General features: G+C 38.5%; 1 protein-coding gene across 1 annotated transcript in view; it reads right to left on the bottom strand.

The window, feature by feature from the left end:
- LOC126237003 (regulating synaptic membrane exocytosis protein 2) overlaps positions 1-26,190 on the bottom strand; it is a 1,236,422-nt gene that overhangs the window by 564,533 nt on the left and 645,699 nt on the right. Inside the window, exons 16-17 of the mRNA XM_049946727.1 lie at positions 20,466-20,622; positions 13,679-13,754 (exon numbers count right to left, since the gene is read on the bottom strand). Of these exons, the coding sequence (XP_049802684.1) occupies positions 13,679-13,754; positions 20,466-20,622 (233 nt within the window). The remainder of the gene's footprint in view (positions 1-13,678; positions 13,755-20,465; positions 20,623-26,190) is intronic.

The following is a 26,190-nucleotide window of genomic DNA, read 5'->3' as shown; positions in this document are numbered from 1 at the left end:
AATGGTTTAAATTAAAAAACAAGCAGTATACCAACAAGAAAAGCTAAGCTTTCACATATAATATTGATCGCCAAATATTTTTGATAGTTTGTTTTTCCTCCTCTGATGGTGTGGTTAGGAAGTCTCCTAAGAGCACCAGCTTAAATTGCAGTTGAATATTTCTGACAGGCACGATTATTAATTTCACTGTTGTGTATCATGCATTTCATGGGTTACATGGCTGAATATATGTTCCGTTGAGCACTTCAGTTTCTCCCCTAGTAAGCACTTTTTTTCTAAGGAATACCTATACTTTTTACCATTGTTAGGGCATAATTTGTTATCTATGAAAGAACTACCATAAATACGAAAATCTAAGCTTGGAACTTGGTCTTTTTTAGCATATGTTACCTTTTCTACGTGGCTAGTCATCAGCATTAAGTTTTGAATGAGAGACTAATGCTCCAAGATTTAAGAAATTTATCACACATTCTCATACATAACACAGTTCATCTTGCATAAAAGGACATTTACTTTGAATGTAATACTTCTGAAACCACCATTCACAATACTGTCCTGCAGCCTGTTAGAGATGTACACAGTTGTCTTGTCACACTCATTATAGGGAGGCCCACGAGAAACATACATTGAAAGCAGTTTGTTGTTATGAAGTACTGCGTAGTCCTTGACACATTTTTCTGTCGGCAAATGCTTCTGTGTGCAATGTGTTTTGTTGTTGTAAATGGCACATTTTCTTTGCAACTAATGTTTTATATTGGTGTTATTCTCTTGTTGCTGTTTCATTGCTGCAGTATTATTCTGCAGTAGCAGGCTAAAGTAAAACTTTTTGTTAGAGTATCAGTTCTTAGCAATCAAAATTAGAAAAATTTAAGTGAAAACTAAATCAATAAAAAATTCCCAGGCTTTTCCTGGATTTCCCGGTTGTCCTGGGGAATGTACACCCTATATGGGCATCCTTTGAACGTTGTTGCACTGGACACATATTGTCCATGATTAAGACAGCTTTGCAAAGGGGCTGAAACACCTACAATCTGTGTTCAAGGATAATGGATATTCTCCACACCAGACCAGCATGGCTTTAAGGAAGAAGAAATCAGGAGTCAGAGCAGTTCAAATCTAGAGCATTCCCCCCACATGTCAGCAATATTTTGCCAAACTTAGGCAGAATCCTAAGGAAACATTACATCAAAATAATCTTCTGGCTACCTACAGAGACCCGTACTCCTCTCTGTTTAGAGGAGGATGATCTGGAGTTGAAGAGGGCTGGAATCTGCAGAATATCTTGCCAATGTGGCAAAGCCTACACTGATAAGATAACACACACAGTGCTTGAAAGGTGCATTGTAGATGATCATTACACTCATTTTTTACAGCCTAGTAAATCAGGCACAGCCGAGCATTGTATCTCCACAGGACATTCTGTGGATTATTCTGTTACAGAAATCCTGGCCTCAGAAAAATCCTTCTGGGACTTAATTATTAAGGAATCAGTGGAAATACTTTTGGTGGAAGATTGTAGAAATCGTGGTGGCTGATTTCAACTGAATAAGTGATTTCTTTAACATCTAAAGAAAGGAAATATTTTATGACTAGAGACACATCTAATGAAAATTAATTTTATTCATATGACATCTGAATTCTAACTCTGTGAGCCTACTTTCTGACAGAGAGCATGCATGTTGTATGACCATTATGTGTGTGCCTGTTGTCATTGATGAAGCAATTCTGAAAGAAGGCATAAAACTTGACAGAGGTCACTTGCATAGCAGTTCCCTTTGTGCATGCATCTCCACAAGACTTTTTGGTATAAAGTTAGTGATGTGAACTAGTAATCTGCAGTGCACAACATTCACCTAAAGATGACTGATAGTTTTCAGCCAACATATAGTGGCAAGAAGTTGACGTCACTCAGCTGCAATCTTGAAACTTTGTGGAATATCATCAAGTTTGTTCTCATAATATTACTATCAACTTCAGTTAAAATAAATAACATACTAATATGGCCTACCTCAACACAGTTTAGTTTTCAGTTACTGTTTACATTTTCATATATCCCCACATAACTTCCCCCTCAGTATCAGTCCACTCAGTGATGTCCGTGAGCTTGGCAGGGAATCTAATAATATGTAATGTTCTTATAACTTTCTGGTGTCCTTGGGAACATTTAATACCATCATCAAGTAACAGATAATCTAATGGTTATGTATTTTCATGTGCAATGTCATCAAAATGAAATTACCCTGGTTGGGTCAGTCAATATAAATGCTGATTAGTTTATCTTTAACCTATATGGTGAAAAAATCAGTAAATATTGATTCACTGCAAATGGATCTTCATAAGGTCATATGAGTCCAATCTTTACTTTATCAATGCCAGATTTGTAAATTCACAATACTTGTGGATGATTTTGTGGGAGTAGTCAGCAAGTTTCAGGTGATTCACTATTTTCTTCACTTTGTCGATGGGTAACCTCAGTGTGACACAGCACAACTGCTCCACAACTGAAGAAATGATTTCATTCTGGGATGGATAACTGAGATCAAGTAGAATCATGTGTAATATATTACTCCATTTGGTTGTAGCATGAGTCCATACGCATGGTAAAAATGATTCAAATTTCTGACTATCCTTTGGGTAGGTCACAGTAGTTCTTGTAAGCCTACAGTCACAAATCTTCACCAAGACTTGAAACATAGCAGTTTGAAACTTTGCTTTCTGATTTATCACTCTTTGTTGCACATCCAAATCTGGTACTCCTGGGATTGAAAAAAAAAATACTATTGTTTATTTCATCAATATTTTAAAGGGACACAACTTTTGTACAGATGATGAACCTATCTATTTAAGTTAAACAATAAGTGCACCTGTAGCATGATGGTAGAGGACAAAATAGTTCAATATACACCACTTGAAAATATTCATCAACAAAAGAGAATCTTCCAGTAAGTGATTTAGTATGACTTACAATTTTATCCTTTTGACAAGCAAGACATGAGATAATGGAGCTGCAATAGTGAAGCCTTCTTATCCTAGAGTTTGAATGCACAAGTTAGTGGGACATGATCTATGAAGATAGAAAATGCATTTCCTTTGAGTAGATTTTTAAAGTATTTTATTGCTAGATGAATAGTGAGAAGTTTTCTGTTTTAAACCAAATAATTTCTCTAGTCAAAAAAAACTTATTTGAAAATAAACCAATAGGCTTCCAAATTATATCCTGTTTCTGTTGCAGAGCTGTTCCTATGTTAATACCAGACACTTTGAAAGTTAGGATTCAGTCTGGGTTAGATTTTCTGTACTTTTATGAAATTGGTCTGTTACTTATGGGTTCCATATGATTTTCATTTTGTGATTTTTCTTATTTTCTTTCATGTAAGCTAAAGGACAAAGCAATAGAAAAAGACAGGAAGCAATGCCATGTACATACAAGGAAATTGCAGTAGCTCTATGCTATTCCAAAGAAATTAAGAATGTAATGGACACCCCTCAAAAGCAAAAATTCTCACAGATTTGACAATATCTTACGTAAAGAACTAAAATATCATACTTCATATACACACAATATATTCAGTCACATATAAAACACTTCATTATCATTTGAGATATATTGAGACAACACAAATGTCTTAACATAAAATACTTTGTCAGCCTCAATTTTGATTTCAAAGAAGCCTCTACACAGAAAACGCCACTTTTCAATTAAGAATACAAATACGCAAAATTTAAATGATGAAATATTGCCAACTGACATTTTCTGTGACTTATCAAAATCATTTGAGTGTGAAGTCCACAGTATTCTATTAGAGAAGGTCAAATATGTGGCACCCGAGATCTTTTTGGTGGCAGATTTTTATTTCATCTAACTAAAAAGATGCAGACAAATGTAGGGAGTGTACACAATGAAACAGTATCGTCAGAGTAGAGACTAATCACTACAGGTGGATCACAGTGCTCATAATTGGGACCACTACTGTTCTTGTAATATATAAATATTCTGGCATTATATATACAAGAAGCTGAAATAGTTCTCTTTGCTACTCACGTATTCACTATATACATCTATGAACTGCCTCAGTTGTCATGTACACAGAGTACAAGAGTAGTGATTTGGTGTGACTCATGTTTGTTATGCCTCTTGATAATGGCCCCATGATCAAAATTGCAATAGTGAAATAAATAACTTTTACAGTAAAAGACAACTGTGAAATCATTTACAATATATATGCAACAATGTGCTGTGCAAGACCTAGCCACATCATCAGAAAAAATGCCTCGGGATAAATGAAACAGAAGGGCTATAGGGGACACAAAAGTGTCAGTACAAGATTCAAGGAAGTGACCTATACAGATGGGAGTATTGAAACACTAGTGATTAATTACTGAAGCATTCAGAACAAAGTGTCAGAATTTGAAGTGCCACAAAAAGCTCACATTATACTCGGTACAGAAAGGTGGTTAAAATCCAAAACGGGTAGCAGTGAAATATCTGGAAATAATTAAGTGTATATTGAAATGATATGTTAGTGGTAAATGGAGGTGGGGTATTTGTGCAGTAGACAAGAAACTCAAGCTTACCAAAATAGAAATTGAAACTGCATGCAAGATTGTCTGGGCAAGACTCAGTATCAAGGGTTGGCATCACCTTACAATCGGCCCCTACTATTGACCACCATATCTTCCACCTCCCCCCCCCCCCCCCACCCCCCCACGTAACTGAGCACTTTAGAGAAAGTAAGTTCACTAATCATACTGCTAATATGTTAACAAAGTTGTATCCTCCGTTTTCTGAAGTCTTGTAGCACGGAACAATGTTGAATGCTGTGCCCTGTGGATCATACTGTCATCATTTGAAGAAACTTTAATCATCCAAAAATCAACTGGGAAATTTATGGTGGTGTGTGAGGCAAGATTCCCTGTGAAACGTTATGAAATGTGTTCTCTGGGAACTACCTACAACTGTAGTGTCATATATCAAAATGAAACTCGAAACATTTAGTGCTGGAGAAGAATAAGGTTCATAAGCACAGGATTATGTAGCCAGCAGCACTTCTTGACATGCCACAATTGTATGACTCTGTCTTGTCATGAAGAAATAGCTATAATTTTTAATGTTCTATTCTATTTTTATTATGAGTCCCTTACATTGGTGTAAATACATACAAGCAGTTTATCGCACAGCATGAATTCATAACCTGTACTCTGTGTATCTAAAGATGGCAGCTTAGTTCTGTCAGAACTAGTAATCCAGTGTACATACGTAAGGTCAAGACAAAAAAAATAAAAAAAAAAATCATATCAGAACTTTCTTTACATATTTGTTCTAACCTTTCTTTTATAGATAGTCTTTCCTATGACACAAATTTTCTGTGGGTACACTTTGTACATTTAAAGTATTGTAACATGAAACAATGTGCCCTGTGGAATCAGAACTTTTTCTAGATTTAAAAAGTCTTTATCTGCTTCTCTATTTTTTGATCAGATTGGTAGATCACTAAACTCTTTACCCTGGGTGTCACTCAAATGTCAAAGTGATACCTAAAAGAAGTTTTACTTTAGTCAGTAACCAAAATTTGTCCAGGAAAGACTGTGTTTGGTTTCTGCCTGTTTACACAAATACTGAATATGATACAAATTCTGAGATTAACTTATTTGTTGTTTTAAGAGTAAAATATTTTAGCCCTTTGGTGACATCATCTGTAGCATTCTTTGAACAAATAAACTTCCTGGATGCTTTATCAACTAACTTTTCAGTGAAATGTTGAAAACTGTACATAATTCATTTGCCCTGACAAATATTTGAACATACTTGATCATTCACAGCAGGATATAATATTGCATGGACAAAAAACATTGAATTTGAATTGAAATATAATAAGCAAAAGGATATCATGTAGAATTTTGATGATGTAAGGACTAAGGGAATCAAATCCTTAGCAATTTTCCTCTGAAGTGTAATACATACTATCATTCTGAATATGAACAGAAATGATCCCAGACAGCAGCTTAATACTACAATTTGACCACGCAAGTCCTCTGCTGTTATTTTAGCAGCATGCAGCATCCGGAATGTTAATCACCACACACATCCATCCTCTTTCCAGTACTTACTTCCAAAGGTGTGGAATTATATTGAATTTTGCCTTTCTTTGAAAATAAAAAACTATGTCACTGAAAGATGTAACAATATTTCACGACTTACTAACAATCCCTAAAAATCTAACGACCATTACCAAGGGTTAACTTTTGGAAAGTACATGCCCAGTTACTATGAACAAATACACAGTTAAAATGCTTTTCCAAGACCTTAAGGTCTCTAATAGAAGTACAATGTCATGTGGAACAAAGTTTTTATTTCTTCTCCCTGGACTTTAATTTCCTTTCCAAATTTCTCCTTGGTTTCAGTCACAGATTTTACAATGTACAGACTGAATAACATCAGGGATAGGCTACAACCCTGTCTCACTTCATTCTCAGCTATGGTTTCTCTTTCATGTTCTTTGATTAATGACTGCAATCTGGTTTCTGTACATGTTGGAAATAAACTTTTGCTTCCTGTCTTTTATTCCTGCTACCTTTAAAATTGCAAAGTCTATAACCAGTCTACACTGTCAACAGATTTCCCTAAATCTGTAAATTTCCATAAATGTAGGTTTGCCTTTACTTATCTACCTTCTAAGATAAGTTGTAGGATCAATAATGCCTCATGTGTATATACATTTATCCAGAACCCAAATTTATCTTCCCCAAGATCGGTCTCTAACAGTTTTCCCATTCTTCTGTAAATAATTCTTGGCAATATTACACAACCTGACTTATTAAACTGATGGCTCAGTGGTATTCCAAGCTTAAGTCTGTCTCAGATATCCTGCGCAGCAGGTGGAATAATTCTGTTACGGGTAGCACTCACAAGGATCCCAATAACTTTGAGGGAATGTTGACTATTCCATCAGCCTTGTTTCCACTTAAGTCTTTCAGTGTTCTGTTGAATTATTCTTGCAATATTATAGCTCCTATTTCACCTACTTCTTTCTCTCCTTGTGTAATACTTTCCCCTTATAATGATTCTCAACATATTGCTTCCATTTTCCAGTTTTTCAGTCTTTGCTTACCACTGGCTTGACATCTGACCTCTTCATATTCATACAGTTGTTTCTCTTTTCTCCAAAGATTCTTTTAACTTTTCTATACATAGCATCTTTCTTTCCCTTAGTTATAAAAGCTTCTACAGCCTTACATTTGTCCTCCATTTTGCACTTTCTGTCAGTCTCATTTACTCTTTCTTGCCTATTGCATTTGGTACTTTTCTATATTTCCCCTGTCCATGTTCTCCTACTATTTATCCTTCTCTTTCTTTTTCTACTACCAAATTCCAGTTACCCACCACAATTAAATTTTCATCTCTTTCAAGTGCATGAATACTTTACTTTCTGTCACCATATAATCTTTCAATCTTGGCTTCAGTCTATCTTGGATATGATCATGCATTCACAATGCTGTTCATAGTAATTTACTTCCATTCCAACTCCTGCATAACCTCTATCTGTACTAACCTGACCACTAGTCCCCTCTACCTCTAACTTCAGTGTGTCCATTTCCCTTTTTAAATTCAGTAACCTGCATATCTGATGAAGGACTCATTTCACACTATTACCTGTAGAATGCCAATCCCCATTGGTGAGATCTGAATGGGGCACTATTTTCCCTCTGGACTATTTTATTGAAGAGGATTCCAATATCATTAAGCTATACAGTAGAGCTGCATGTCCTTGTGTGCGTGTGCGTGTGTGTGTGTGTGTGTGTGTGTGTGTGTGTGTGAGGGGGTGGTGAGGTGTATGCTGTAGTTCCTCTTTCTTTCAGCTGTTCATAGTAGCAACACAGTGAGGCCATGCTAGCTAATGTTACATGGCCGGATTAGTCAATCAACCAGTCAGTCCCTGCAACTACTGAAACAACTGCTGCCCCTCTTCAGGAACCTTGTGTTTAGCTGGCTTCCCACATATACACTCAGCTGTGGTTGCAGCTATAGTAATGGGTATCTGCATCATTGAAGCATGCAAGGAACCCCAACTTAGCAAGGTCAATGTTTCGTGGTGTAGTACGGAAATTGTGCAAATATGGTATCCGTGGACTTGTCTGCAACTGGTTTACATTATATATTTATGGTAAGTATCAATCAAAACACTAATTTAGTTCATGGTACATGCTGTTGTCCAGTAGAAGATGTGTAAACAGAATTAAAAGTGACGCCAGAACTATGGAACACATAAAAGGTGTATGTGTGGATGACCATTTTGTGATTCCTATATGGGTTAGTTGGTTTAGCATTCAAATCTAACAGATGACAACTTGTTTTAACTGTTTATGCTTGCAACTGATATATAGGAGAACATTTTTCTGATGTGTAAAAGGACCTTTTGGACTCTGTAGCAAGGTTCTGTTGGCCATCTCCTTTCGCTTTATTAGCTGAAAGCAGCAAACCTACAGGGTACATTAATATAGATAGGTGTGGTGTTTTGCCAGACATGTGCAACAGAACAGGCATCACTTGTGATGAAACAGCTAGTGCATTTGTAGTTTTACAAAACAAACTTAAACAATCAGAATAGTAGAATAAATAAAAAAATAATTGCATCATACATATGGAAATATTAATAGTCCCATATAACACTTTCATGCATAATACAGTAAAAAAGACTGTGATTCTTGGAATATGAATCCATGGCACTTGGTACGATGTTCTAACTCTCTACCAAATGCCCCACAGAAACTACCGTATTTACTCGAATCAAAGCCGCACTTTTTTTCCGGTTTTTGTAATCCAAAAAACCGCCTGCGGCTTAGAATCGAGTGCAAAGTAAGCGGAAGTTCTGAAAAATGTTGGTAGGTGCCGCCACAACTAACTTCTGTCGTAGAATATATGTAGCGCTACGCGGGCATGCTTCGCAGGCACAAAGACAAATACTAGCACCAAAACCTCTGCGTCAGTAAATAAATAAAAAAAAAAAGGTGGAAGATGAGCTTTTTTTCTCCACCCCGAGTTTCGACCACTGCATTTTCATTCATTATCCAACGAAGTAAATACAAATTCCGTATTGTTCCTCTTCGAACGTAGCAGCATTTCAATGTACTACGAAAATCCGACTGGCAAGACTGTTTGGGATATTTGTCAATATGGCCAGCTCTGCTTTCTGAATTTTTTCCTAACTGTGAGAAGAAATGGTTGCTAATAGGAACTTTTATGAATTGTGAATCACATGCAGTATTCTCTTCACCACAAGAATAATACGAATATAAACATTTTGCCATGTATTCTTTCGTGTTTGCTGCTATCTCATTTAAATCCTGTCCGCCTAATAAACTACGAAACTAGAGTGAGACAACAGCAGACGCGGAAGAATATACATACCATGTCATGTTTATATTCGTATTATTCTTATGCCTAATAGTGATACAGTCAGAAATGAAGCACGGCAATTGATTAGATTTTTAAATAGTATGAGTTGGGAACCTTAAGTTGCAAGGAGAGCCTCACACTTATAAGTCCCCTGGAAGGGCTGTGAGATAAACAAGGCATTTGATGTCTGTACAGAAGGTTTAGTGGATAGATACAGAGATATCCATAGCATTAGCTACAGTAGGAAAAAGCTTTCCACCTTATACCAAAACTCTGGTAAGGATTTGGAGCACTGTGATGACTGAATAAGACCTGTGTTATGTTACACATATTTACGGGGGAAAAGTAATGAAGTACTGCTCAATGAAGCAAAAGCTTACTGTGTGGACATATTTGTTCACAGGATTCACTCACATGTAAGTGCTGAAGCGAAGTGTGCTTTGCCGTGTATACTATGGGAGTCCATACAACTCGCGTTGCTATGAGAGAAGGTCCAGGAATTCTTCCAATCTACCACCAGGGTGAACCCAACTAGACATGCATTCATTACTGAAGTGCATCATACCCATTGCAAACACCCAGGCCACAAGGATCATGAGTGTCTGGAACCAGAACGTGCCCACTGTAGAAAATTTTGAAATGAGAGTTCAATTTTATAACACTCCTCCACTAATCAAATCAGTTACTGAGGTGCTTGACTGAGTGTGTTCAGGTATGTGAATACAGGAAACAAAAACTGTTCTGAAACTGCCCCTGACTTCTCTTCCACAAATTGAATCCAGTAAGAGACATATGGCACACTCTAGAGGCAAAAGTAACTTTGCAATGTAAAATCAATGGTAGATGGTCTACCATTATCATTGATACAGGTGCACAAGTAAATTTTTTTTATGTTCACTCTACTTACAGCTGGAGCTCTGTAAAGGTTAGAATTGGAAATGTGTGGAAGTACCAGCTCACATCCAAAGTAGTGTAAAAGTATGAAAAAATTTTATGCCATCTTTGATGACAATTTTCTATGCCATTTTCAAAGTGCAATTAACTTCAGAACACAGAAAAACCAAATTGAGAGAAATGTCCACCCTTTTTGCAGTGTCCCCTCTATACAGACATGAGGGAGTCCAGAACTAATGGCCACATTCCAACAACTCACTAAACTATGTACTATAGTGCTGAAGTTACACAAACTACAGAAAACATTAGGCAATACCAGAAAATAGTTTGGTTGGAAATGAAGAAATATTTTTCATGAGGAGATGTTTTCTTAGCAGAGAACTATGTCATTTCACCCTTAGAGTAATTCATACATCAAACAGTTGTCAAACTGTAGTCACATTATGTAAACAGCTTGCACTGAGAGTTTCAAGTCACATGCCATCTGTATTCATCCTCCAGACACAAGGTTCTCAGAACTCCACAAGTGGAAACTGGTGTTACAACATGTAATTCGTTCTCGCCACCCATCTGACCTTAATTTACATTAATTTCATGAACTTCAACATTTCTTACACAGTAATCATTCCTTTCTTCACCTCTTTTAGTTCTCTATATTTTTTATTTTCTTTCTTGACTATTTTTACCTACCCTCCACCGCTACCACACACAATACATTTAGATTTCGCTTTTATTAACTCTTTGTCAGTAATATCTGTCTTGCTTATTAACCTACCTTCCACCCTTAAGCCCTCAGGGTGTCAAATATCATCCAATGCAGACCCCAATAATCAGTTTTCTCTTCTCATCCTGTGTGGTATGTGTTCCTTGCCCAGGGCTCTGGTCAATTTTTCCAAACTCTCCCTATTTCCTAAACCTCACCAGTCTCTTTTTCTTCCCCTTCAACCATTCTGATAGAGAAGATGCCACTGGCTCTGAAAGCTTGCACTTTTATTTAACCCTTAAATATGTTTTCTCCTGATGCCACTTGGTGATTAGATTTTTTTTCCTACCCAATTACATCAGTAATTTTCCTTGTTTCATTATCACTTCATGACATATTCTTGAATTTTACTATTTTATTCTCTAAACCACTCTGGATGATGCTGAAATGTAGCTTACAGTTTCCTGTAATGCTCTCTACCCTCTTTATTCTCAGAAAACAGAATAATATTAGAGTAAGCAGTACTAATATGTGTAAGATCATATGGACAACTGAGTTAAATGATTTTTTTTAAGAACATGAGTTTAGAATAATACAGTGGACAACAGTCTCCTTGCAAATGTCTGAATACAAGCAGATGCAACTGCCAGAGGCTCAGTGTATCTCTACTAGCAAAAACAAGTTCTTCTGAAAGATAAGACAAATCAGCACATATTGAACGATAAGGCACAGTAGACAATGAACATCTGTCACTGGTGGACAGGAAGAAAAAATGCAAGGACTAATGGACATATGAATGTTGGAACTTTAATAGTGGCAACTATTTATTTACAGCTCATACAAAATAGATACATGTTTCAAAGTTTTGCTGACCTACAAAGTAGTCGCCAGCGTTGTGTATAACCCGTAGCCAGCGAAGTGGAAGTTGTAGGATTCTCTTAGCACTGCCAGTTGTGTTGACAGTTCAAGCGGCACAGTCTATTGCCCGGCAAATTTGTAGCAGTTCTGAAGCGAATCCTGTGAAGTGTTTGCTTCAGTTTCGAAATCTAGTTGAACGCACGAGGGTTTAAGTCAGGAGAGTGCAGTAGGTGGTATAGTACTTAGCAGCTCCATCAGTCAAACAAATGAGTAACAGCTTACACTGTACGTGCTTGAGCATTGTTCTGCAAAATGATGGTCAGGTCCTACAGAAAGTGTCATCATTTCTGTCTCTAAGCTGGTCGTAGGTTGGATTCCAAAAATAAACAGCATATAGACAGAAGTGATGACACTTTCTGCCAGACCTGACCAACATTTTGCAGGACAATGCTCAAGCACATACTGTGCAAGCTGTTACTTATTGTTTGACTGATGGGGCTGCTAAGTGCTATACCACCTACTGCACTCCATTGACTTAAGCCTTCGTGAGTTCAACTCAATTTCTAAACTGAAGGAAACATTTCACGGCATTCACTTCAGAAGTGATACAAATTCGTCAGGCATTAGACCACGCTGCTCAAACTGTCAACACAACTGGCACTGCTAAGAGTACCTTACGAATTCCACATCACTGGGAATGAGTTATGCACAATGCTGGAGACTACTTTGTAGGTCAGTAAAACTTTGAAACATGTATCTATTTTGTATAAGCTGTATATAAATAGTTGCCACTATTAAAGTTCCAGCCCTTGTATTTAGCAGAAATCTAAATTATTATTAGTTAGTTGGGAAGATTCATACAGTAAGATGTTTTCCTTACTCTCTCCTTCAACATCACTTCGCTTACCATCGCCAGAAGAAGGATATTTAGTTTCCAGATACTCTGGACTTAGTATCTCAAATGGTTAAGATGTAAGAATTTTTTACATTTTTCACAGACGCAGGGGATATATTTTAATGCTTCATTTTGCGACTTACACGTTTCGTTCATAAGCCAAAACTGATTTAGTTGAAAACCCAGTGAAATAATCAATAATGCAAACAGCACTTGGTGAAAATTATTATGTTGAGTAGAATCATAATGCACTGCAACCAGTCTACTTACTCAAAACTCAAAAGGTACTGTTACATCATCTGGGCTTTTTTCATTTTGTATGGTACAAGACACAATTTGTACCTTTATTATATTTGCTATAATATGATAGCATTTTCGTTGTTTAGAAAGACTGCCAAATCTACACATGTGGAATGGCCCATCTAGCATAAAAAATACTGTGGAAACAATAATGGAACTTCCTGGATGGGGCAATAAGCAAAATAAAGGAATGTCAACCACTCACCTTCACACTAGCTTCCAAGTGCTAGCACTTTCTCTAGCAAAAGAACAATTGCCCACACACATAACCTCACAGATATCTAACGCATGTTCCTATACTCACAAGAGTGTGTGTTTGAGTTTCTTTGTGTGTGTGTGTGTGTGTGTGTGTGTGTGTGTGTGTGGGCGCGAATATGTAATTTTGCTACAAAAAAAGCTAGTGTTTGAATGAGCACAACTGTGAATGATATTTTCTGTTACATGTTTCTGTGCTCTGCACACTGATCCATTATAAATAATGTGAAGTTATATTCTTTGTGCATTATGGAGTACCACAGTAATCAGTGGATAACCATGAATGAGAAACAAAGATAACAAACTTCTCCTGCACAAAATACAGTAAATTTGAAAATATGAATGTAGATAGATACCAGAAATTATACACAAGACTTACCACCCATGCCTGAACTTCTTTGGCCCTGCATCAGCTTCATTCTCTGTTTCATCATCTGAGCTCGTTCTTCCATATCCTAAAATTAAAATAATGATATGCTTAAATGCAAGTGAAACTAATAGAAGTTCAAAGCAATCAAGCAGTGCATGTTACATTTTTAACCATATGTTTGGTTACAATTTCAGAAAATCGTGAAAACTTTGCAAGACGAAATGTCTTCAACTAGAGTTTATGGACTCCCTCCTCTCTACGAATTTTCATTGCAAATAATAAATGTAGAAAACACTTCACATTTTACGTTAAACATCACAACATTATATTCTGTCTACACTCTACAAACAGAGGTTTCATTCATAACGGGTTTGGTAAATTTTGGTAGACAAAGTACCTTAACTGCATTACGTAATCACACGCTGCCCCAAGCCTCAGCCACAGTAAGATTTTTCTTTAATTTTGTTGCACATTGTTGAATGGAGCAACAAATAGACATATCTCTACACTTTCTTGTCACTTGTGAAATTTTCCCTTTTTCCATCTTAGGTATTTGCATTATGTAAACATCAAGATATGAATACTTCACTCCATCAGCATTTTCTTGATTTCTTTCTGTGTGTGCAGTTACTCTGGAAAACTGGAATGTGAAGAGTATAGTGCAACAAATAACCATAGTGATGCCTAAGCCATATCAGCCACAAATATATATTAATATTTTCATCTATTTACAGTACCTTTGTTTCAATATAGTCCCACAAATTTTGTTTTCTTTTTCTTTTTCTCTTGGAGTTAATGGGATCATAAAAATGCAGTACTGTTTTTCTCAATGGACATGAATCTTTGCCCTGCCAGCTGCTGCAGTGTTATAGTTGATGGCCAGCAACCACAAGAAGATGGAATCTATATTTTCAAGAGCATCTTCGTGTTTTCTTGTTGTTGTTGTAGTTGTCTTCAGTCCTGAGACTGGTTTGATGCAGCTCAACATGCTACTCTATCCTGAGCAAGCTTCTTCACCTCCCAGTACTTACTGCAACCTACATCCTTCTGAATCTGCTTAGTGTATTCATCTCTTGGTCTCTCTCTACGATTTTTACCTTCCACGCTGCCTTCCAATGCTAAATTTGTGATCCCTTGATGCCTCAGAACATGTCCTACCAACCGATCCCTTCTTCTTGTCAAGTTGTGCCACAAACTCCTCTTCTCCCCAATTCTATTCAATACCTCCTCATTAGTTATGTGATCTACCCATCTAATCTTCAGCATTCTTCTGTAGCACCACATTCCGAAAGCTTCTATTCTCTTCTTGTCCAAACTATTTATTGTCCATGTTTCACTTCCATACATGGCTACACTCCATACAAATACTTTCAGAAATGACTTCCTGACACTTAAATGTATACTCGGTGTTAACAAATTTCTCTTCTTCAGAAACGCTTTCCTTGCCATTGCCAGTCTACATTTTATATCCTCTCTACTTCGACCATCATCAGTTATTTTGTTCCCCAAATAGCAAAACTCTTTTACTACTTTAAGTGTCTCATTTCCTAATCTAATTCCCTCAGCATCACCCGACTTAACTCGACTACATTCCATTATCCTCGTTTTGCTTTTGTTGATGTTCATCTTATACCCTCCTTTCAAGACACTGTCCATTTCGTTCAACTGCTCTTCCAAGTCCTTTGCTGTCTCTGACAGAATTACAATGTCATTGGCGAACCTCAAAGTTTTTATTTCTTCTCCATGGATTTTAATACCTACTCCAAATTTTTCTTTTGTTTCCTTTACTGCTTGCTCAAATACAGATTGAATAAGATCGGGGACAGGCTACAACCCTGTCTCACTCCCTTCCCAACCGCTGCTTCCCTTTCATGCCCCTCGACTCTTATAACTGCCATCTGGTTTCTGTACAAATTGAAAATAGCCTTTCGCTCCCTGTATTTTACCCCTGCCACCTTTAGAATTTGAAAGAGAGTATTCTAGTCAACATTGTCAAAAGCTTTCTCTAAGTCTACAAATGCTAAAAACGTAGGTTTGCCTTTCCTTAATCTATTTTCTGAGATAAGTCGTAGGGTCAGTATTGCCTCATGTGTTCCAACATTTCAATGGAATCCAAACTGATCCTCACCGAGGTCGGCTTTTACCAGTTTTTCCATTCGTCTGTAAAGAATTCGTGTTAGTATTTTGCAGCTGTGACTTATTAAACTGATAGTTCGGTAATTTTCACATCTGTCAACACCTGCTTTCTTTGGGATTGGAATTATTATATTCTTCTTCAAGTCTGAGGGCACTTCACCTGTCTCATACATCTTGCTCACCAGATGGTAGAGTTATGTCAGGACTGGCTCTCCCAAGGCCGTCAGTAGTTCTAATGGAATGTTGTCTACCCCCGGGGCCTTGTTTCGACTCAGGTCTTTCAGTGCTCTGTCAAACCCTTCACGCAGTATCATATCTCCCATTTCATCTTCATGTACATCCTCTTCCATTTCCATAATATTGTCCTCAAGTACATCGCCCTTGTATAGCCCCTCTATATACTCCTTCCGCCTTTCTGCTTTCCCTTCTTTGCTTAGAACTGGGTTTCCATCAACGCTCTTCATATTCATACAAGTGGCTCTTTAATTTTCCTGTAGGTAGTATCTATCTTACCCCTAGTGAGATAAGCCTCTACATCCTTACATTTGTCCTCTATCCATCCCTGGTTAACCATTTTGCACTTCCTGTCGATCTCATTTTTGAGATGTTTGTATTCCCTTTTTCCTGCTTCATTTACTGCATTTTTATATTTTCTCCTTTCATCAATTCAATTCAATATTTCTTCTGTTACCCAAGGATTTCTACTAGCCCTCATCTTTTTACCTACTTGATCCTCTGCTGCCTTCACTATTTCATCCCTCAGAGCAACCCATTCTTCTTCTACTGTATTTCTTTCCCCCATTCCTGTCAATTGTTCCCTTATGCTCTCCCTGAAACTCTGCACAACCTCTGGTTTAGTCAGTTTATCCAGGTCCCATCTCCTTAAATTCCCACCTTTTTGCAGTTTCTTCAGTTTTAATATACAGTTCATAACCAATAGATTGTGGTCAGAGTCCACATCTGCCCCTGGAAATGTCTTACAATTTAAAACCTGATTCCTAAATCTCTGTCTTACCATTATATAACCCATATTCACCCACTATGTTTCCTTCTCTCCCTTTTCCTACTCTCGAATTCCAGTCACCCATGATTATCAAATTTTTGTCTCCCTTCACTACCTGAATAATTTCTTTTATCTCATCATACATTTCATCAATTTCTTCATCATCTGCAGAGCTAGTTGGCATATAAACTTGTACTACTGTAGTAGGCATGGGCTTCGTGTCTATCTTGGCCACAATAATGTGTTCACTATGCTGTTTGTAGTAGCTTACTCGCACTCCTATTTTTTTATTCATTATTGAACCTACTCCTGCATTACCCCTATTTCATTTTGTATTTATAACCCTGTATTCACCTCACCAAAAGTCTTGTTCTTCCTGCCACCAAACTTCACTAATTCCCACTATATCTAACTTCAACCTATCCATTTCCCTTTTTAAATTTTCTAACCTACCTGCCCGATTAAGAGATATGACATTCCACGCTCCGATCCGTAGAACGCCATTTTTCTTTCTCCTGATAACGACGCCCTCTTGAGTAGTCCCCGCCCGGAGATCCGATTGGGGGACTATTTTACCTCCGGGATATTTTACCCAAGAGGACACCGTCATCATTTAACCATACAGTAAAGCTGCATGCCCTCGGGAAAAATTATGGCTGTAGTTTCCCCTTGCTTTCAGCCATTTTCAGTACCAGCACAGCAAGGCCGTTTTGGTTAGTCTTGCAAGGCCAGATCAGTCAATCATCCAGACTGTTGCCCCTGCAACTACTGAAAAGGCTGCTGCCCCTCTTCAGGAACCACATGTTTGTCTGGCCTCTGAACAGATACCCCTCCGTTGTGGTTGCACCTACGGTACGGCCATCCGTATCGCTGAGGCATGCAAGCCTTCCCACCAACGGCAAGGTCCATACATGTTTTCTTATAATAACAAAAGTAATTCAGATTTAAAAGAATTGTAAACGTGCTATGTAATTAATGTAATGGAAATGCTCAGTCTGCATTGGATTCTGACTGATTACAGAGGTAGTAGGCACTGTCATGAGTGATAAAATACCTGTACTTATACAAGCACATAGGCTTCTGCAGCCACTCAATTGACATAAAAGCTTTTTTGGTCTGTAAAATAACTATCACTGAATAAAACCAATGACTAGAACACGTTTGCATTGCCCTCCCTTTAGGTCTACTAGTGCACTTTTGCACTTTGCTGCCCAGGAACCATTACATTTTGTCATGTCTTCTCTCCTGGAGTAGTCTTTACATCACAATATTGAAACAATTGATATTATTGGTCTACTGTGGTGGAAGGAGTGGGAAACTTCATTAGAGTGATTTCTTCTGTTTGAAGGAGTAGGGGTCTGTTGTTGTTGTCTATTGCCTCTTGCAATAACAGCAAAGATTGACAGTCATTGGAATATTGGGTTTAGAATCCTGTTTTCTTCAAGTTGGACACGAGTCTCACAGTTACACTTTTTCACTGCTAATGCCTGATCTTGAGTTGTTTGTGTGGCCTGTTGGGTTCATTTGGCTAGCAACCAAGCTGGTGCAAGCAAGAAACCAGTCTCTCTGTTCATGTAATCTTCAGCAGTGACATACATCAGGGAGCAACAGTACTATATTTGGTTCCCCAAGCTCAGTAGAAGATACATGATGAAACATAATAGACCTTAGATCACAAAGTACACCAGTAAACCCAGAGGAAGACCACTGCAAGCAGAGCTGAAACTTAAGATATATTTACGGTATGACATGGGACAATGCCTAGATAACTTCGGTGCTATGGCGTCTGGAATCTTCCACCCAGCAGATTCCAGATGCCAAATTTGTTTACAAATGTGGCAGTATACATGTGATGTGTTATGACAATGAATAGGAACATGTGACCACTGGAGGTACTCTATTTTACTTATTTAATGTTTACTATTAGATATCAGTTTAATTTATTGTCAGAAGAAATCCAAAACCATGTTCTGAAATAGTGTCTTGTTTCTCCACTAGGCAGTGCCACAAGTTCCTCCAAAAATCGTAACACAACACAAACACACACAAATGTCATACTAAATAATGTAAATCCACCTAATGATGGAGGTTTAAACCTTTGAAACGTGTCATGGAAATAAATAAAAGGGTGACTGGTAACAGTAAACTGGTTGTTTCATTTAATATATGATACTTTTGTAATAGGCATCTTAGCAGTATAATCTGTGAAATATCAATACATATGACTGCATAAATCACATCATTTTTAGTACTGATTTCAATGTCCAGTTTATTCATTTCGCAATGGTTGGTTTTGGTCTGATTCACAAAAATGTTGTTTTGAAGTGGATACATGATTGGATTTTCAGTAGTAAGGATTGTTCCATTTCCAGGGTGTTCCCTTCTCTGAGCTATGCAATTAAAAATTATCATGCCATGCGCATATAGTTGAAGTTTATAAATCAATTTTGTGGGGAGTCATTACATGAAGAATAGGTAATATTTGCCTAAATATGGAATATTATGGTGTCATCTTATAATAGAGATCTGTAACTGATTAAATTTAACTCAACTAGTATATCTAAACTGTTTTCTATTTGTCACATGAAATTTCACAAGCCACAGTACACTGACTGGCAAATAAAGTGAACAACCTAGGAGACATGATGAGATGTCCATGTAAGTTAGTAAATGTACACACCACTGGCACATATGAAAATCATTAGATTTTCAGTTCTCTTTGACAAGTACAGCAGCCACTAGATTGATTCTGTGTTGTTACCAGGATTAGTAGGCAATAAACAGGTCATTAAAAGCATCAGACAAGGGCACAAAGCTGTTGCATACTAATTTGAGACAGGGTTATCTGCATCTGACACAGTTTACGACACAATCCTTCAGTGCTTTTGGCAGCACATGAGGTATCTGTGGAAGCTGGTGTTTCTTTGGCGATCCAGAGTTTAAAAGGGGCCTCAATGTGGGTCTCCATTTGGCTCACTGGTTAAATTGTGCAATGTCCAGATTTGTGGGGTATTCATATGTGACAGTGGCACAACACTGGACTACATACTCATTGTCAAGGTTCAGTTAACCAGATCTGACATCACAAGAGAGGATCACCACAATGTGCACAAAGCACCGCATAACCCTTTCACATCTATACCAGCCAATCACCACAATGTGCACAAAGCACCGCATAACCCTTTCACATCTATACCAGCCAATGGAGAAAAAGTAATGGACACCCTGCAATACTGAGAAAAAGGCAAGCGATGGATTCTTATGATATGTTCAGTACACGATAATAGCATTGTGACTGACTAACTTATACACAGAACATGCTGGGCATTACTGGCTCACTTAAATGATTTCATTTACGAAAAAAGGACTGAATAGTGAATTTCAAGATTATATAGCAGCTGACACAGGAATGAAGTTCATCATTACACTGATAGTTTAAAAGACATGTACGTTATTTACAAATGCACATCCTATTAACAATGGGACTGTTCCTGTATCCAACTTACAAATCTAGATAGCATACATCACCCTAAAAGTCTTCACATACAATTGAACTGCACACTGTGACCAATGAATAACATGTATTTGTGACACTTGGATCTCATTTAAAAATTATAGTCAATAATATTGTGGGAAATAATTACTACATATCTGTACCTTTACTACACGATCCTTCAGTGCTTTTGGTAGTGCATGAGGTATCTGTGGAAGCTGGCGTTTCTTTGGTGATCCAGTAGGCGTTGCAGTGGCAGATCGAGAGGTAAACCTTGGAACATATGCGTGCGATGGGACAGCGGATCCATGGTAATGCATTCTGTTGAACATAAGCCAAATACTTCATTAAATACTTCATTTACTTCACTACACACTACAATGAGTTAAATTAAGGTACATATAAGTGTCACATTGCTGAACATGAGTAACCGCTAGCTATGATATTTGGATATAATGAAGTGCCTAACGCCCTGGTTTCTGATGCACAGATTCACAGAATGAGTTATTTGGGGGGGAAAAGGGAGGGTGGGGGTAGGTGGAGGGGGAGAGGGAGAGGGGGGGGGAAGTATAGTGACATAAAACAGCATAACAGTTCATATATATATGTTGATGCAAAAGGTTGGGTTCTTTTATCTGTTCATGTTTTCTTTGTTTCCTTGAGGGAAAGGTGCAAGTAATAAGAAGACTAAGCACTGCCACAGACTAAAGTGCGCGTCATTTACGTTGGCGGCCAAGTTTAGGTTCGTTCTGCACATCTGACATCACAAAACACAGTCAGCCAATGAACAGAGAACGACGTTGCCAGATCTCGACTGCAGAGCAGAGCACGCACGAGTGTCTTCAGTTTTAGAAACGTTCAGTCATAAAGTAATAGAACAAAAACAATGAGGCCTGGTGGATAACGGGAAGTCTCCGCTAATTTCAAGTTGCCGCCACTCATACCTCACCTGTCATTCAACAACATCTTTGCCTCTGCACTTCCGCCTCGACTGACATCTCTGCTCAAACTTTTTGCCTTTGAATATGTCTGCTTGTGTCTGTATATGTGTGGATGGATATGTATGTGTGCGAGTGTATACCCGTCCTTTTTTCCCCATAAGGTAAGTATTTGCGCTCCCGGGATTGGAATGACTCCTTACCCTCTCCTTTAAAACCCACATCCTTTCGTCTTTCCCTCTTTCCTGACAAAGCAACCGTTGGTTGCGAAAGCTAGAATTTTGTGTGTATGTTTGTGTTTGTTTGTGTGTCTATCGACCTGCCAGCGCTTTCGTTTGGTAAGTCACATCATTTTTGTTATATATATATATATATATATATATATATATATATATATATATATATATATATATATATATATATATATATATATATATATATATATACTGGCCACGACATCTTGGTAGATGATTATTGCAGTGTCTGTGTGTTTATGGATCTCAGGCACTGCATGTGGAAAGCATTAAGGCGACATTCTTGTTTGGCATAGGTAGTCCATGTCTCCGATGCATACAAAAGGATGCTGAGGACGCAAGTTTTATATACAAGAATTTTGGTGGTCAAAGAGAGTTTGTTGTTTTTCCAAACACGTGTAGAGAGTTTCCCAAATGTTGTTGCAGCTCTTCCAATGCGAGCATCAATTTCCTTGTCAACAGACATGTTTGATTCTATAGTAGATCCAAGATAGCAGAAGTTATCTACAACTTGCAGAGTAGTGCCATCTAGTGTGATATTTGGCTTTGTGTTAGCACCCTGAACCATAATTATGATCTTACTGCTGTTTACACTCATTGATAATAGGTGGCATGCATGACTAAATCTTGATACTAGCTCTTGCAGCTCTTCTGCGGAGTTCGCAACAGTTGCAGCATCATCAGCATACAGGAGTTCACGAGCGACTATCTCGTAGCACTTTGTCTTACTCTGACATTGAAAAGCCTTCCATCTTTCCTAGTGTGTAGATGTACTCCAACATTGAAATTCTTGAAAGCCACTTGGGGCAGATCCGAGAGGAAAATTCCAAAAAGTGTAGGTGCCAACACACAGCCTTGTCTTATGCCACAGTTCATACTGAATGGTTTAGATGCACTGTCATCGAAGATTACAGAGCCACGCATATTGTCGTGAAAATATCTTATTAAAGACAGCAAAGTTGGGGGACATCCAATTTTTTCCAATATGCTCTAGAGTCCCTCCCTACTGATGGTGTCAAAGGCTTTGTTGATGTCAACAAAAGCCACATATAATGGCACTCTGTGTTCGCGGCACTTTTCTTGTAGTTGGTGCAAGGTGAATTTCATGTCACTTGTGGATCGGCCAGTTTGAAATCCACACTGTGACTCAGGGTTGATCCAAGCAGCCAAGGTTTCCATTCTCTTCAGGATTATCCTTGCATACGCCTTTCCAGCAATGCTCAAGAGAGATATTCCTCTATAGTTGTTACAATTACATCTTTCGCCTTTTCCCTTATAGATTGTTACTATATTTGCACCTCACATGTCTTGAGGTACTGTGCCTTCTTCCCAGCACTGCAGTAGGATTTGATACAATGTCGGCAAAACGCAGTCATGTTTGCTGATTTCTGCTGGTAAGTTATCACGGCCTGTACTCTTGCCTAGCTTTAGACTTTTAAGTGCGAGTTTTAATTCGTCAATAGTGAGAGGATCATCAAGCTCAGACATAACTGGGTAAGTTGGTAAAGTACACAAAGCTTCTGAAGAAATGTTGACCTCTTCTGAGTATAGTTTAGGATAGTGCTGCACCCACCTATCTAGCTGCTGGTTTTTATTGTTGATTGGGTCTCCATTTAGATCTTTTATTGCAGCGAACTTCCTACTTGTTGGTCCAATGGCCTTTTTGATGCCTTGATACATGCCACTATAATCTCCTTTGTCTCGGCAGATCTGAATAGTTTTACAAAGGTTGGTCCAATATCTATTTGTGCAACGGCGAGAAACTCGTTGCAGATCTGCTTTGCAGGCCTTGTATTCAGCTATTGCTCGTTGGTCTTTAGGATTATTCATAACCTGTATATGAGCATTACGTTTCTTGTCTATATATGGACGCAACTCACTTTCACATTCAGTAAACCAGTCACTTTGAGTCCTACCCTGCTTCCCAAATGTTCCGATAGCTGTCTGCATAATATTTTCTTTAGCTAGATGCCACATATTTTCGGTGCTATGTGCAGTTATAAATTGCTAAGGATTCAGTTTCATCTCAATTTCTTCACTGAACTTTTTGTATAGCGCATCATCTTGAATGGCTTTGGTGTCGATCTTCACTCTTCGACAGATTCTCTCAGCTGAGTGAATCTTCTTTGGTGTGAACCGTGATTTGGTCATAACTAAAGAGTGATCAGTTTCACAGTCAGCACTGTGATATGTGCGGGAACTGAGGACATGACGTAGGTCGCTTCTTCTGGTTATGATGATGTTGAGCTGATGCCAATGGCCTGAACGTGGGTGTTTCCATGTTACTTTGTGCACGTCTCTGTTCTGGAAGTAAGTGTTAGTGATGCAGAGAGAAAGAGAGGTACAAAGTTCCAGCAGTCACTGACCATTCTCATTCATATTTCCAATGCCGTATGGGCCAATGCAGTCGGTCCATTTGTTGTGTTTATTCCCAACCCTGGCATTAAAGTCTCCCAGTAACATGAGTTTATCTGATCCACGAACATTCTCCAGGCATTTCCGCAGGCCTTCATAGAACATGTCTTTGACTTCAGGTGGCGCTTTCATAGTGGGAGCATATGCAGAGATTAATATGATGGGGCCTGATGTCTTCAATCTCAAAGTTGTTAATCGTTCAGACATAGATTTTCGTTGTTCGCAGCAGCTGAGAAGACTGTTCGCACTGCAAAGCCAACTCCGTGTTCACGTCTTTCTCCAATTTCTCTCCCTTTCCAGAAAAAGGTGTAATTATCTTCACGCAGGCTGCCTTCCCCAGAGAGACGAGTTTCCTGTAATGCAGCCACATCAACGCGAAGACGCAAGAGTTCTCTGTCAATTATGGCTGTTTTTCTGACTATAGGGGCAGCATCTGTAGGAGTGTCATATCCGGGTAACATAGTTCTGACATTCCAGGTGGCAAATCATGTTATTGAATAGTTGGTTTCGCTTATATGAGCTACTTTATTGTTGTTTTTTCCAGGTGCCTCAGTAACCCACCTTGTATCAAGCACTGCGAGATGCTTGCTGCTCCGTACACCCCTAGAAATGCAAGGTGGGGGACGGACTGGTACCTTACTGGCTGGGGGCTGCCCAGCTTGAGGCGGGCGGTAACCAGTCAGTTAGCTGCAATGGGCTATCCCACCGACGAGAGTCACCCCTGGCACCTGCACTCACGTCCCTCAGCACAAGGCTTAAAACCGGTAACTGCGACTCCCCGTGCTGTTATCCGCACCTTTGCAGGCGCAGGCGGAGTGTCCTCTCCACAGGCACTGCATCGCCTGGGTCGTATTTAAAAGCCACGAATTTTCCCAGCGTTCATAGCTTTTGCTCGACCCAAACAACTGTTTCCACAGGAGTGACTAGTCACTACGTGTGGAGTTGAGTGGGTTGCAGGAGTTGCCGACTTGTTCAGGTTGAACCCTACTGTCGCCTATGGTACTCCGGATCCATTGCCCCATCCGCCAAGCATATGCACCGTACTACAGATCTCCTCCCCCGCCACTGCTGCCATTGGGGACTTCACCCACAACCTTGGGCTAGGGACTTGCATCAAACCCTGCAGTACTGGGGTGAGAGAGATAGGAAACTGTAAGACACCCTCAGGCCTCGAAACCTAATACCACTGGGGTTGAAAAACAAGAGTTGTCCAAGGGAGGCTGACAGGAAAGAAAACAGGAGGGGTCTGACACAAGTAAGTGGAAGCAATGTCAGACTCTGCTTGGGGCCCCACAGATGCCACCTGCGAACTTCTAGATGAAGTTCCCTTGGGACAATTAAATGAAAAATGTGGTATTAATCAAGTAATATGTTAACAAAATTTACAATTTTTCATGAATATTATAGGCATTCTACATCATGGTAAAAATGGCAGTAAATTATAACCTTAACACCCACAGGACACTGCAGTGATGATAAACAGTTAATTACATCGCGATACGTACAAGTGCTAATGTACAGGGTGTTCAGCAAAGGATTCACAGATTTCAAAATTAAATATCTTAAAACTAAGATTAATAGATGAGTTCAACAAAAGGTATGTTTATTGTGAAATCTGTAAGAGTTGTATACAGAAGTTACACAGATGTTTCAAAATGGTTCAAGAAACAGGTGGCACTGCATACTGTGGAGCTCATACAGTGTTGGTGTACATAATTAAACTCACCCGCTGCAAGCAGTCTTTGCAATTACATCACTATCTCTTCAAAATGTTCACCACTCACAGTACATAGATGGTTATGTAGGTTCTTTCAATGACCTACACATATAAATAAATATTTGCTCTGTCTCCATGCGGTAAAGATATTGTAGAGATGTATGATTATATATATGCTGACAGAAAATTGAAGAAAAGAAATAGCAATTATTTTATGTAATTAATGTGTCTTTTATCACTGACCACGGTGTCTATCTGTCAGTCTACTAAGCATTGTATAGTATGGTGAGATGTTTTCGATGGACAGTGTCTTTCAATATGTCCCACAAAAAAGTAGCCACAAGGAGTCAGATAAGAGTGAATGTGGATGCCAATCCATCCCTGCACCAGTAAATTTGCAATAAGCCATGTCTCAGTACTGTATTAAGTAAAAGTTGTAATATGTGGGGCTTGCAAGCATTTCATTCTACTACCGAGCTATGTTTTAATTTCCTTCTCCTGATGTGACAAGGACTTACATTTTAACATTCAGCTCTTCAGAGAGGAAATCAACTCAAAGAAAGAA

Source organism: Schistocerca nitens, chromosome 2 (genome assembly GCF_023898315.1).
Source record: "Schistocerca nitens isolate TAMUIC-IGC-003100 chromosome 2, iqSchNite1.1, whole genome shotgun sequence".
Taxonomy (NCBI): Eukaryota; Metazoa; Arthropoda; class Insecta; order Orthoptera; family Acrididae; genus Schistocerca; species Schistocerca nitens.
This window is presented reverse-complemented; position numbering and strand designations above follow the sequence as displayed.